A 14,687-nucleotide genomic window follows, 5' to 3' on the forward strand; every position below is an offset into this window, starting at 1 on the left:
ATGTCCGCCGGCAGCTGCACCTTCGAGGACCGCAGCGTGGCCGTGCTGTGCTGCCGCTTCTGCCGGCAGGTGCTGAGCTCGCGGGGGATGCAGGCGGCGCTGCTGGCGGACACCAACACCGACCTGTTCTCCACCGACATCCCGCCCTCGGGGTAAGCGCCGGGATGGGGGGGCAGGACCCGCGGGGACCCTCCGGCAGGACACGGCGACAGCCCCGAGGCCTCGTATGGGCGGCCCGGGTGCTGCAGCCTGTGAGCCTCGGGCCCTCATCGGCCGGTTCCCTTAGAACCCCCCTCATAACCTCCTGTCACCGGGAAAACGGCCCCAAACCGCACGGTTCAACCGTTTCCAGATCCACCTGCCCTGGGGAAACCCCGGCAAAACGGAGGCTGCTCCTTGTCGGGCGAATCAAAAGTCTAATTTAATCTCTTAGTGGGCTCGGGGAGCAGCTTCAGCTCCTTCCTCAAGCAAAGATTAGAATTTGAAATAAACCTCTGTGAACAGAACCAACCTGATCTCGCCCTGGTTGCAGGGTGACTCCAGTTGTGTGTTGCTTTCCCATAGCAATATTTAAATGCTAAGGAAATAAGATTGCAAAATAACATGTTAATAAGAAAGTATGGGGTTTAAAAAAAAAGAGATAAGAAATCAAAGGTTGGGTTTTAAATGTCCTGGCCTTTAAGCTGTGGTTTTGTAGTCTCATGCCTCTCTTTCTGTTTCTATATAAGTATGGCTGGTAGCTGATGGGGGAAAAAAGTTTAAAGCTGATGGGGAAAGTTTAAAATAAAAAAATACACATAAGATTTTAATTATTACATCATTTTGTTGTGATTTCAGAGCTATATTATCAAAACATGACAGCTGTAATCAAACTGTAATGGTGACATCACTTTGTTGTGACTTCCAGCCCATATTATCAAAGCGTTACAATTGTAATTGCAGCCACATCTACACTGTACTTTTACTTTTTCCCCATCTAGAACCGTTGACTTCATCGGAAGTTGCTATTTTACGGAAATCTGCAAATGCAAACTGAAGAACATCGCGTGTTTGAAGTGGTAAGAACGCCATTCGACGGCACTAACGCCTCCTCAACCACGCTCGACCCTCTCACCGGAGACGGCGGCAGCGCAAGGGTTATGGGATGAACGAACAGATTGTCGACTCCATTTCAAATTTAATGCCGCTTGATAGAAACTCAGCCCGTACTTCTGGGCACGGCTGCCAGCCTATTTCTGTGCGAGTCCCAAGTGGAAATGTGACAACCTTGTCAGCAGCCTGAGCGTACGGGAAAGCTTGTGTGCCACCTGCCTGATTAAATGTCTGCTTCAACACTGAGATAATCGTGTGAATAAGGCCGCAGCAAGAAGTAGTTACTCATATTCTAATTAATAGAACATCCTCTTGGCAGATCTAGTTGCTGCTAACAGATGGAACATGCTGTCACTAAAGTTCTTGGAGTTCTTTTATCCTCTTTATTAACGCCTGGTATTTAAGAGTAAAAACAACTCTCAAATAGCTCGCAGTTGAAACAATACTTTCAGCTTCATAATCAAGACTTTTACCTCGTTCAGATTTAAACGGAGGGGGGGTTGTGATAGGAACATGGTATTTTATTTTGTAGGCAGAAGGAGAGAAGTAGAAATATCTCACCAGAAAGCATGACTGAGAAAGCAGAAAAAAGGTTGTTCTAGATTCAGCCTGGGAGAGCAGATAAAGCCTTTGATACTCTCAGTCTCGTTCTTCCTCCTGCTGATACTCTCCCGTGCACAGTGTTTCTGCACAGATGGGTTGTGTGTGTTGGAGGGACATCTACATTGATTCCAATGGAATCACCGGCTTTCCAAAAAATAGAATACACCCCCATTTGTTGGCATGTAAACTACTCTGGATTACACAATTTAGGTTACTAAATGCTTCTCTGTGCCAAAGATCTAAAACTTAGATATGCTGTAACTCCTGACAGATGTTCCTTACATATTTAAGATGTTTGTTTCAGTACGTTTCCTTTACTTCATCAAAGTACGGGCATTACATACTGTGGCTATTTAACATTAGTTTGAGCTGGAAAACCCAGTGATTTTATCTTTCCATCAGGCACTTGTGTTGCTCATTATGTCTCTTGTCTTTCCAGCGGTAACATCGTGGGCTATCATGTTATTTCCCCCTGCAAACCCTGCCTGTTCTCCTGTAACAACGGCCACTTCTGGATGTTCCACAGCCAAGCGGTCTTCAGCATCAACAGACTAGACTCCTCTGGTAAGGAACACAAACACTTCTTTCTTTTCCCCTAAAATCCTGAATTCCAAGTCCTCCTAATGAAGCATCTCAATATAGTTAAAGCATATGGAGGGAGTGTAACATATGGAGCCAAGAGGAAAGTGTGACTGCAGCGCTAATCTCACAAACTACTTCGGGGGAGGCAGTTGTAGCTACTTTGTAAATGAACATTTCTAAGAGGGAATTTATCTTCAGCAGAAAATGTAACCTCTCCCTTTTGTGGACAGAAGTCAGGATTTTCTGAAGCAATAACCAACATAAACACAGCCCCCAGCTGCTATTTCTAGCAGCACGTAGAGCTCCGCTGCGCTATTAGGCAGCTGGCCAGTGGGCACTCTCTTTGGGTGAGTCATGTTGGCACTTTGACCCTGTATAACTGAGTCCTCATCAGCTCCCGCTGAAGTTCCAGCTCATTTCTGGCTGTTTTTTTCAGCCAGGTGTTGCTCGGATGCCAAACGTCTTGTGTAATTTGCCTGGAGTCCTCGGGAACGCGCAGCGTCCTGACGAATCATTTCTCCTCCTCGCCAATGGGAGGAACTTCTTGTCTAAACCTTTCAGCGTCACCTGTGCTTCAGATCAATGCCTTTCCAAATCATAGAATCACACACAGAATCACAGAATGGACTGAGTTGGAAAAGACCTCAGAGATCATCGAGTCCAACCCTTGGTCCAACTCTAGTCCGTTTACTAGATCATGGCACTAAATTAGCCATGAGGGGATTATCGACAGGTACATGAATTAGGTGTATAAATATATCTGTTGGCAGGGACTTCTTTGAACTGTGCTATAAAACAACACAAAATGGGAAATAGTCTGTATATATTCATCATGAACACGACTTAACAGGTTTTGCAATGATTAGTTGTTTTCTCTGCAAATAGGCAGTTGTGCAACCTAAAAATAAGGTCATAATCCATAAAAAAGGGGTTTTTTTAACCTTTTCTGTCTTCTTCCCCCCAGGTGTCAATGTATTGCTCTGGGGCAACCTGCCGGATTTGGAAGAAAGTGCAGATGAAGATACATCCTGCATCTCTGAGGACGAGTATATCAGATAAACCTTATCTACAAGATACTACAGTATCTTCCCTACATTCATTAGATTACTGTTTGTTTGGGATTTTTTTTTCTCCCTACTGGCCCATCAGAGCTCAAACAACACAGGAAACCTGGAAAATAATCCCAAAAAAGGAAGGTATCACCTTCCTCTTTCGCTGTAACCTGCCTTAGACTCCTGCATCTGCCCAATGTGTATTTTCTGCCTAGAGACACATCTTGGTTACATCTGGAAATGCAGACAGAAGGTGTTTTTACCAAAGTCTAACCCTGGTTTGTTTTCACATTTACCTCTCAACTGTAGATAATGCTTAACTGTACTTTTCCTTCTTTCCTCAAACAGTATTCACAGAGCAACGTCTCTCGGTTGCTGTAAGTACAGCTTAAAAACCTAGAAAATATTCAGTCTCGCTACTGAATTTCTGGAAGAGCTCTGCTTTTGTGGCCACACGAAGCGTTGCCAAGAGCTTCTGAGTGCAGAGAATTGCTGAACAAGTGGCTTAAAGTCTCAGAGCTCTGGCTCCATGACCTGGTTCTCCTGCTTTTCGCAGCTTGTTCTCACGCTGGACACTCCTGAACGTGGATTGGGAGCTCAGTCTGCCCCTCTTCAGCTTTCAGTACCTTCAGGATCATAGAAAGATTGAGTTCATGACCTTTTTCCATGACAAAACCTTAATACTAAAATTACTTGATGTCTAGTATAACTTCAAGACTACAGTGGAGTTTTTATTATGCTCAACAATAAAATCCATCCAGTTCTATGTGATTTTTTTCTTCCCCTTTTATAGGGTAGACATCCATCCAAAACAAAAGTCATCCAATTGGACGGTCTTAGAGAAAAAAGATCAGGTTAAATATTTGGTGTTCACGTCTAACCTGACATCCTGGAACGTACAGACAAGAGGAGGGATGGATTCAAAGCTCATTATCAAACGTGTTACAGACATCGATTTAACTTATGAACTAAATACTGTCCCCTACAGATGGTGACTTGAAGGTATCGCCTTCAGGAAATTCAAGGTACAATCATGTAAGAGAACAGATCACACTTTTAAATTTGGATTGATGCTGAATGAATTGTTCTAAAGCCTCTTGTGATACTTGGAAGAGGCGCAATGAGGGCAGGTCTGGATTGCCTCAGTATTTCTACTGCATGTTAAGTATTTCCTAAGTAATGGTACTACCTCTTCTGCATTGTTTAAATGTATATTGGTATATATATATATATGTACGTGTATGTCTTGTTTTGATTTCCTGTGTTATGTCTGCTCATTAAATAAAAGTTTTTGACTATGTAGTCATCTGGGCTGTAATAAATATGGATGTGATGATATCAGATAATCAGAACAATGAGATGTTCTCTTGTACATCTTGTATTAAACTAGTTGAATCTAGGTTCTTACTTTGAGTTTTAGAGACTAAAAGAAAAACAAGCCTCCTTTTTAGGTTGACAAACCTGACAGTTTCTCCAGCCAAGAGGGATTTAGTCAGTTAACTCTTTATAACACAACATCCCATTTTTTGCCCGTTTTCTGTGCTGCATGAGTTTCATCAGGTTGTGAATACAACATCAAGCTGGCAAGGTGACATCTCACTCCATGGGCTTAAAACAGGATTCACAAACCAGAAATCCGTTCGATTGTTTTGGGATAAGTGGTACAATATTTAAGAACTATTTCTTAGAATTCTGCTTTGTTCTAAGTCCAACACTCACCATTTACCACCTTCACAACTCCGAGTCGTGACCGAGGAGCTGTTCTCCCCCAGAGAACCAGAATTTCTCCACGTCAAGTCAATAATTCTGGTTTTGCTCCCTGTCTGTCTGTACGTATAGAACTGGAAGTTCTACTTTAATTACACAGGCCTGTTGGAGCTGGTTCACCTCAACCAGGCATCAGCTTGAAATTAAAAATGAGCCAACTTTTAACTAAGTTCAGCCCTTTTTTTTTGATCGAGAAGTTGTAGGTATTATATACAGAGTAAACAAACATCATCTACCGCTCCAGCTGTCAAGAGTGTTGCCAAGCAAACTAATCATGTCTAATCTGAAACGAAGAGAGGACTAACTAAGCAGTTTGTGGTAAAGCTGCTGCTCCCTATCCACAGCGCCCCAATATTTTGGGTTCAGTTTCCAAGGATCACCCTGTGTAGGGAAACACTTTCCAGGTTAATAGATTTATCTGACACTAAACAGCTGGCACAAAACACTCCCCAAGGACTTTGCTCCACCCAAAGTTTTGCTTCTAGTGAAACAATTCAAGTCTCCGTGGGGTTTTTTGTTGTCTCTGTAGTCTTAGACACACAAGGTGTGTGGTAGCACAGCCCTGGGATCTGTTGTGAATCATCTGGAAGGAGGTGGTTGTGAGGCATCAAGTATAATAACGAACATCTAGGGAACTTCCAGAATTAATACGACAGCAGGATTCAGCTTCCCAATACGGTGGGTCTGATGCAGAAAAGCTGGGCAGCTGTTCTCATCCTTGGTAAGGATTTTACAGCGAAATCCGACGTGATCTTTGCTGCGCAGCCAACAAGGCCAAGAGCAGAGCACAAAGCTGAAAAACAAGAACCGAGTCCTAAGGCTTTTCTCTTCTGCTCATTAAGGTGCACAAGGTGAGCAATTATCATAAAGACCTGCAGTGCCTCTGTTTAGATCTGGTTTTATTCAGACGGGACTGAATACCAGGCAAAGGGTCTCAAATTTTAGACTTGAAGTCAGCAATTCTGCAAGACTGCCCGAGTCTCCTGGCACCAACTGCACAGCTGGAATCCAAGCCACCAACCCTGATGCACAGCTGGAACCCACGCCACCCACCCCACTGCACAGCTGGAACCCACACCACCCACCCCACTGCATAGCTGGAACCCACACCACCCACCCCACTGAACAGCTGGAACCCACGCCTCCCACCCTACTGCACAGCTGGAATCCATGCCACCCACCCCAATGCACAGCTGGAATCCATGCCACCCACCCCAATGCCCCTGGTATTGCACCCATGTTGGTCGCACTGTGTACTCGGCCCCTTCCAGCAGCTCAGCAGCTGTACAATATTGTGCAATTCAGACTGGTAGGTTCAAGGGCACAGCCTTGTTTAGATGAAAACATTTGAAAGCAGAATTCCAAAAGCCACTGAGGATAAATAACTTTGATTTGATTTTTAAATCACGGGGCCCTGTGTAATCATGCTGTCATTGATAGGCAATCATTTTCTTCCCTGCAATGCATAGTCTGCAAAGCATGACACTAGCTAGGTAGGAGAAAGTCATAGCAAGAAAGTGATACATTCATTCCCTTTAGTATTAAATAAGTCTTACTAGAAAAAGCATATGCAAATATTCTTCATTATTCCAGTACAGATTAATGCCTAATCATGATCTTCCATTTATGTAACACCATTCATCCCAAAATGCTTTATGATGACAAATAGGCAAGAATTCTTTTACCATTAAACTTCAGCCAGCTCCAGGGTGCCAAGTCAACAGCATGGACCGTGGTGAGCATCCTCCTGCAATGCAGTTCAGCACGGGATCCCTACCAGTACAAACCGATATGTTGACTACGGAGGGAAGTTCAACTGGAAAGAGTCTTTTCTTGCCCAGGCTGGAATGCAGCTCATCCACTTTGAGCCAAGTGACAGATGGGGACAGAACCAGGGTTGCAATCTGAGGAAGAGCCCTGTGACAAGAGACAGAAATTACTAAGGTGTCTTATTTTCTGCTCCTTTCTCTGGCACGCAAGAGCTGGCTTGCATCTTAAAGTCAAGCAAAATGTTCATTTAGTATAAACCACCCAATCACTTTGTCGTGAGAAGTCGTCGTTACACATTTTATGAGGCTCGCAGCCTGTGTGGTGTGTGAAAGCGTACCCCAAGGAACAGCCCCAGTCAACAGCCTTTGTGCGCTGCTATTTGGATTAAGGGAGTGTCTACAGGCTGGTATAGTATAACAGCTCCGGGTACCTATTGTGCAAGAAACTACGAGCAGAGAGACGTGTCGGCTCTGAGAACTTGTTCTGTAAACAAATCACCAGGGGATGGGGAGGGAACGGCACCATCGGCTCTATCAGACACCACAGGTAAAGCCCAGCCTGTGTAAACCTGGAACGGAGACTCCTTAATCTCAGGACTACAACAGAGCACTGAGCTGTGCCTGTTCCTGAAGATCTGGGCCCCTTTTTCCTATTCCAACAGGAATTTGCAAGTCTATGAATAGATTCAGCTCTTCCAGCTACATCCTCAGTCTACTTCAAGTGAAGACCCTTCTCTATGGCAGTGTTTCTACTGCATTATTAGGTTTTTCTCTTGCTCTAGCATAAAAAGAACATACAGCCTCTAGCCAACTACCCATAAAAAGCATCCAAAGCAAACAGATTATTCCAAACCTCTATATATACATTATTCACAGAACTGAAAGATGTTTATGCATCCTACAAAGAGGTCGAGAGAAAAGCAGGATGCCTGAGCATCTGTGGCATTAACCCCAAGTTGCTGATGCACCACCCAAAATCCCCTCTTCCCATCAGGAAATAACAACTAGGCCATGCTCTGAAAAAGCATCCGCGTTTCCTAGTGGTTTTTAGCCAGGGGGATATTTTAGCCGCTTTGCTGTCTGCAGCGCCTCTCATTAAGCTCGTGTCACACACACGAGGTGACAAAGTGAGCCTGCGCTCTATTGATTTCTGATTAGAAAGCACGCCTCACATTTTGGATGGCAACGAGGGCAAAAAAAAACCCCAAACAAGTCACACAGCAGGGAACGAAGCTGGTCAGATAGAACAAAATCTCTGGTTCTTCACTTCTTCTATCATCTGAACACCGACAGCTTGATGGCTCTGGGTGATGCCACACCAGGGAAATCAGCGCCGCCGCACTCCCATCTGCACATCAGCCTATGGAGCAACTCGTGCAGGCGCTTAGAAAGCAGGACTGATAAAAAAGACTCCATCTTCTGCCATTTCTCTGACTACACTTATTTCCTGGAGGAGAGTGCTAATTAAAAATAACCCAGCATTGCTCCAGCCACACCGGGATCCTTCCCTGCTGTGCTATGGCAGAAGCTTATTAGTTCATCCCGCTCCGGCATATGGCCTGGTTTGGAATAGGAAATTTCCACTAACAGAGGGGACGATGCTGGAAATACAGGTGTTTGGGGACTCTCCTTCTTACACGGGAAAGTAAAACCAAAGAGAAACTGGTTCTGTGTCTCCTGTGCACAACTGAGAGCTCCACACACAAAAGAGAGCTAAAAAGAATTACATTTAAGATATTAATCTAGTTTTGCCTCTTCCTATTGTCTGTTTGGCTGTCAGAGCCAACGCTACACTCCAGCAACAGACTGCCCGGAAAAGCAAAGGGATGAATCTGGTCTGGTGTTTCTGCTGTATCTACAGAATGTACCCAGAACGTTTCTTCAAGAGGCTTTGGTCTCGATTAAAAACAGTGCCTGAAACTGGAAACTCAAAGACATTTGAAGACACCATAGATGGGATCTATGCCCAAAACAGGATTAAGAATGCACCTTCAAAATGCACCTCCTGTATCCAAACTAGGGTGGTCAGCAGGACAAGGGCAGTGACCCTTCCCCTGTGCTCTGCACTGGGGAGGCCACACCTGGAGTATTGTGTTCAGTTCTGAGCCCCTCAGCTCAGGAAAGAGATTGAAGTGCTGGAGGGTCCAGAGAAGAGCAACAAGACTGGGGAAGGGACTTGAGCACAAGCCCTTTGGGGAGAGGCTGAGGGAGCTGGGCTTGTTTAGTCTGGAGAAGAGGAGGCTTAGAGCTGAGCTCAGCACTCTCTAGAACTACCTGAAGGGCAGTTCTAGCCAGGTGGGGATTGGGCTCTTCTCCGAGGCATCAGCAATAGGAAAAGGGGCCATGGGCTTAAACTCTGCCAGGGGAAATTGAGGCTGGAGATTAGAAAGCAATTCTGTGCAGAGAGTGGTCAGGCATTGGAATGGCTGCCCAGGGAGGTGCTGGACTCGCTGTCCCTGGAGGTTTTTAAACTGAGATTGGCCATGGCACTTAGTGCCGTGATCTAGTAAACAGACTGGAGTTGGACCAAGAGTTGGACTGGATGATCTCTGAGGTCTTTTCCAACCCAGTCCATTCTGTGATGGGTTAGTGCTAGAGTTGGGTTATGGTTGGACTCAATGATCCTGAGGGTCTCTTCCAACCAAAATGATTCTATGATTCTATGAAAACCCATGTATTCAAGCCAAAATGTGTTGGGCTACTCTGCTAGACACAAAATCTTGGTCCTTTCAATTACAGAATGTTTGAATTTCTTTAGAGCCATTTGCTTGGACTAATTCACTTATTCTCTTGATTCACTGTGCAAGTGGACAGAGGGAGAAGTAGCTGGGTGAGACCAGCAGAATATGAAAGCTGCAATCATTTCCTCACAGGGTGATCAACGAAGCCAAAAAAAATCAGAGTATTATTGGTTAAAAATACCCATGGAGCAGCACAGGGTCACATTTGAGGGGAGATTGTGCAAGACACTGCAAATTCACCCAAGAGCTCGCTGGGATGTTAATGTCAAATGCTTGGAAAAAATGAAGCAATCTGCTCTTGTGCAAAGGTCCATCACAAGACTTTGCACAGTGTCCCTCTGCTTTGTATCAGACCCCAGGTTGGAAATGAATTTTATACTCTGTAAAGTGAATTTTATTCAGCTTCAAATTTTACCCAAAGTCCAAATTACTTTCTTTGTCGCTTAGAATTTAAAATTCAGATATAGACATTTTTCCATCTGTCTGAGGAAGTGCAGATTCAGCAGAATATGTCCATCATTTTATTCCAGTCCTTATGGGAAATCAAAATTCAAAAACTGCTTAAAAGCACCCAGTGCTGGCCACTATAGGAAACCTTTTACCTTATTAGCAGGGTCCCCACTCTGATTTGATACAAACATGCCAATGACGCATGAACTTGAACTGCTCCTCACCTTTATGCCACTCAGATAGAGGATTCTCAGCAAACTGAGCAGCATTTGCTGTAAGCTACAAAAATGATAATTAAAAAAATATTAAAAAAAAAATCAAAGGACTTAATAACAAGCAGCTTTGGGCCAGCAGCAGCACTTTGATAACAACCTGCTGCTCTTGCTGCATCACTTGAGCCTCTTCTTGCTCCTGCCAGGGGGTTCCAAAGGTGGCACTGATGGCTTTGGCACTAATCGCAGTGTACGTTGCCAGCACCAACAAAGCCGCGTTGCTTTCCCCTCCCCACGCCTTGCTGGTGTATTTAGAGCAGCCACATCTCACCGTACACCCGAATGCCGGGTGGATCCAAACCTGCCATTCTGCGAAGCCCAAGGGAAAGCAGAGCGGTTATCCCCACGCTCCGTCCCCAAGAATAACTTTGATTTTACAGTCTCTATAATTCTCCCCAGGCTCCCAGCAGAGATCAAAGCCGGCCGTGTTTGGGTGCGTGCATGTACATACATGCGTGGAGAAGACACTTTAATTATGGTCTGAACATTTTTCTGCTAGAGAAAGAACTGGTTCCCTGTTTGTCACTTACCTCTCCCCCGCAAAAACTCACGCTGGCCCCATTTACTCCTTGAAAACAAGCTCGGATTGCAAATGACCCAGGGAGAAGAGGCATCAAGTATATCTTGGCTGAAAAACATGTGCTTTGAAGAGTAGAAACTCCACACCAACGCAGGCTTTGATGCCACAGCACAGACACAGGGACTTGTCTCTTAAGCTTCGCCTGTGCAGCGAGTGCTCAGATCAGTCATGATCGCAGCTAAACAATTATTGCGTTGGGTTGCTAATTCCATAGACACTGCTGATGCTGCTGTGGGGGACTACGGTGGGTCTGTGCATTCCCTGACGGAGGGTATGGGAACAGAGATTGACCTTAAAGATATTAAGGTGTACCCATAAGAAAGAAGGGAGTAAAAGAGTAACGTTGACGACAGCAAAATTAGCCAATGATACATCACTATCGCAGCCTGGAACCCATAGCAAAAAGACACATGAGCTGGTAAAGACTATATAAAAAAAGCATTTGTGGCGATAAATGGAGACTGCTGTTTGTACGTAAGAAGAACTTTGTCCATGTCATTTGTCCGTCTCAACCTCAACATGCTGTGATCAGAGAAAAATCTGGAGACCATCATTATCTGGGTACTGAAAGCACAGGGAACTCCCAAAAGATGCCGTAGCACTTTCAGCTTGGTTTATGAGTCAAAACCCTGCCTAAGAAAAGTTAAGGAGAAGCATCCCTTCAGGAAAAAGCGGCTGAGTTTGGGCATCACCTTCTGTCTACTGCTAGAGAGGGAAAGAACATCCCCCATAGGAATCCCAACCCAACGCGGTGCTCCACATCTCCGAGGAGACACCGGGCCCGCGGTGGCACCGACAGACAAAGCCAACCCGAGATATCCCCCGTGACGCCGTATTTCACGGCACAGGCACCATCGCCGGGCGCTGGGCAGGACACAGAACAACAGCAAGACCAATCTCGTTCCTTTTGCTCCTGCAAGGGGGCTGCTCTTTGCCACCTCCACAGGGGTGTAATGGAACAGGGGAAGGGGAAGGATGAAGCACAGGTTCAATCGGGCAAATCCATCCATGCTGCATGGTGTGTGCACGCCTTTGCAAACTGACCCAGGGGCTGAGCCAGCTGGAATGTGCTTGGGAAGGAAAGAAAGGTGTAGAAAGAGTTGACAAGACTCACCCTTTGTGGCTCTGGGGAGGTGGGGAGGCTGCTCCGGAGCACGCGGTGTCTGGGCACGCCGAGCCAACGCTTGTGCCACCATAACTCCTATACGTCCCGGTGCCTTGGATTGCAAGTCAAGAGACAACTGTCTTTATCCCTACAGTGCACACGTACCCCAGTATCTCACCAGGTAACTATCCCACGCCCCCAAAGCTCTAGTAACAGTTTTGGGCTATTTTCTAAGCCATTTTCTGCCTCCCCCACTGCCTTCAAGATTTATTCATAAAACAATCCAATTCCTTATTTTTCCCACTTTGAAACAGGAAACAGTAGTTGTTTCATGTTAGCTAGCAAGTGTTTCATGCTTTATCTCTTTCTTTCCTGCTAGTCTGTTGATCCCCAAGGACCCTTTCTCAGCCCCCCCAGACACCCCACAGCTCCTCAGACCCCCCTCGGGTGTTCCCATGGTGCTGATGGACACTGGAGGTGACAGTGTCCCCAGGGCTGGGGTCACACAGCTTGGCATCCTGCTGAGCACACAGGAAAGCATCCCCAAAAGATCATCCCCATCACACATCGTGCCCCACACATCAAATACCTTCATCAGGCCACAGAATAAGAGACACCGGCGTTATGCTCGACAAATTTCCATTAAGAGCGATAACAGAAAATCCAGCTGTATTTATAACTTCAGCCAATTCTAAAGACAAGAAAGGCTCCTCAACACAACGCTAAGTATTTAATTCTCTGATAACAGAGTGAAATAAAGATAGCAGGGAAAAAGCAAGAGCTTGCTATCAACGGAAACCAAGAAAGGGACACTGATATTTTAAGGCATTCACCTTTAGGTTATAAGCCGCTTATCTCAGGCTGCTACATATGTGGTCTCCTTGGGAACAGAGTCAGACAATAAATCAGATGTGCCAACATTTATCAGAAGCTCCAACTGGCCAAAAACATCAGCCCTGCTAAGAATGCCAAGTGGGTTTTGCAAGACACAGAGACAAGGCTGGAGCCACCCCGGAGGCAAGAAATACCACTGGTAAACCCTAAAGAAATGTTGCTTGTATTGCTGTTCCTCATTGCCATGTCCTCTTGGCTGTGTCGGAAGCTTTAGAAGGAGGAAAAAGGGAGAATAAATATTAAAATAGATAAAAATGGATGTGGCGTTGCATAGGCATGGTTAATGTGCTCATTGGGACAACACCTGCATATCATATGCCCAGTCGGCCACAGAAATAACCCTGCGCCTTCTCCTTGTGGTGTGAAGAATGTAAGAGATTATCCTCGTCTTAGCCTGAACAGGGGGAAAATAAAAGAATATATGGGTAATGATAGGAATAAAAGCAGCTTGAGGGAAGGCAGCGAGATCGGTGGCTGAATATTCTCTCCCTGCCAGACACAAGGAAAAAGTCCAGACGTTGTACATGTGCAAAAATAAACAGCACAGCCTCAACCAGATCTCTCCTTTAAACTGGCAAACGTTTCCCCACCGGTTCCAAAATGTTTCGCTGCTGATGTGTAACCAAAAGAATGTCATGGCAGGAATTCTCAGGGCAGAGACCTCAGGCTCGTTTAATAGGGATTTGGCCAGGAATTAACTGCTGGGAAAGCAAGGGCAGCAACAGCGCTTGGCCAGTGGTATCTGTGCAGAAACACTGACCCCGGTGCATCACGGAGCCGGTGGAAACACCAACATCTGCTTGGGATGCGGCTTCAAGGAAAACAAGTCACCCTGTCCCTCAACATTGTGAATTGGCCCCAGAACCATGTGTCTTTAAAACAAATCATAAGTATTTTATATGTGCCTGTAGAATCAGAGAATTGTTTTGGTTGGAAAAGACAAAAAGATCACGGAGTCCAACCATTAACCTCCCAGTTCTGAGTCTGTTCCCTAAGAACTTCATCTGCATGAAGTATTTGGTCTGTTAATCCCATGTTTAAAGACCGTATTCTTTAAAGCACAGCGGTCAGGAGAAAATACTTGGGGATATGACAAATACAAAAAGATAACTTAGTAAGTAGTAAATAACACAAGATTGCAGCAGTAACTGGCGCTTTCTCCTGTACTATTTCAAGACAGCATACTGAAGCCTAAAATAATTACATTTTAGGACTGAACTGCAATATACCAAGCAGACAAACAGGGAGGGAGAGCTGCTGTGCCAGAGGCAGAAAAGCTTTGTATTACACCTTCAGGCACGTTTCTTCGCAACCTTTTCAAGCCCATCAGAATGTGACCAAGTCATAATGACCATTAGACATTTATGTGGAAAAGTTTGTTTCTTTTTACCTTTTGGAATAAAAATATATGTCACACGCTTTCGTATAATCCTTTTTTTCTTTTAAATCGATGCTTTTCCTGTGGGTTTTTCAGCCCCTGCGCAGCCGGACTGTGGCGCCCCCTGCTGGAGAGCGATGGGAACGCGCCCCCTCGCCCCAGCCAAAAACTTCTCACGATGGGGTTTTTTCTTGTTAATCTCTTAATTTGACTTTTTTTTTTTGCAGCTGCATTTTGACTTTGTGACTATGGAAAACCCGCCTTTCACCAAATAACCTCAAAGATCCCAGAACTGCCTTTTCCTTTCTTTCGCTGGCCAAACCAAGCCAATTCCTGGAGGATGTGATGACCTGGACTTGGCTTCCCGCTGGCAAACTGCTCTTGGGATTTGTGCTGAAGGTC

The 14,687-nt window shown here is 45.2% G+C and overlaps 1 protein-coding gene across 1 annotated transcript; it reads left to right on the top strand.

Annotated features, from left to right (window-relative positions):
- Positions 1 to 3,336, top strand: FAM72A (family with sequence similarity 72 member A; the record flags this gene model as incomplete). The annotated part of the gene is made up of 4 exons (XM_080358268.1): positions 1 to 152; positions 981 to 1,058; positions 2,135 to 2,259; positions 3,242 to 3,336. 4 exons carry the CDS (start codon positions 1 to 3, stop codon positions 3,334 to 3,336), a joined length of 450 nt encoding a protein of 149 aa, XP_080214394.1.
- Positions 3,337 to 14,687: the final 11,351 nt, after the last annotated feature.

This window comes from Nesoenas mayeri, assembly GCF_963082525.1.
Source record: "Nesoenas mayeri genome assembly, chromosome: 23".
NCBI lineage: Eukaryota > Metazoa > Chordata > Aves > Columbiformes > Columbidae > Nesoenas > Nesoenas mayeri.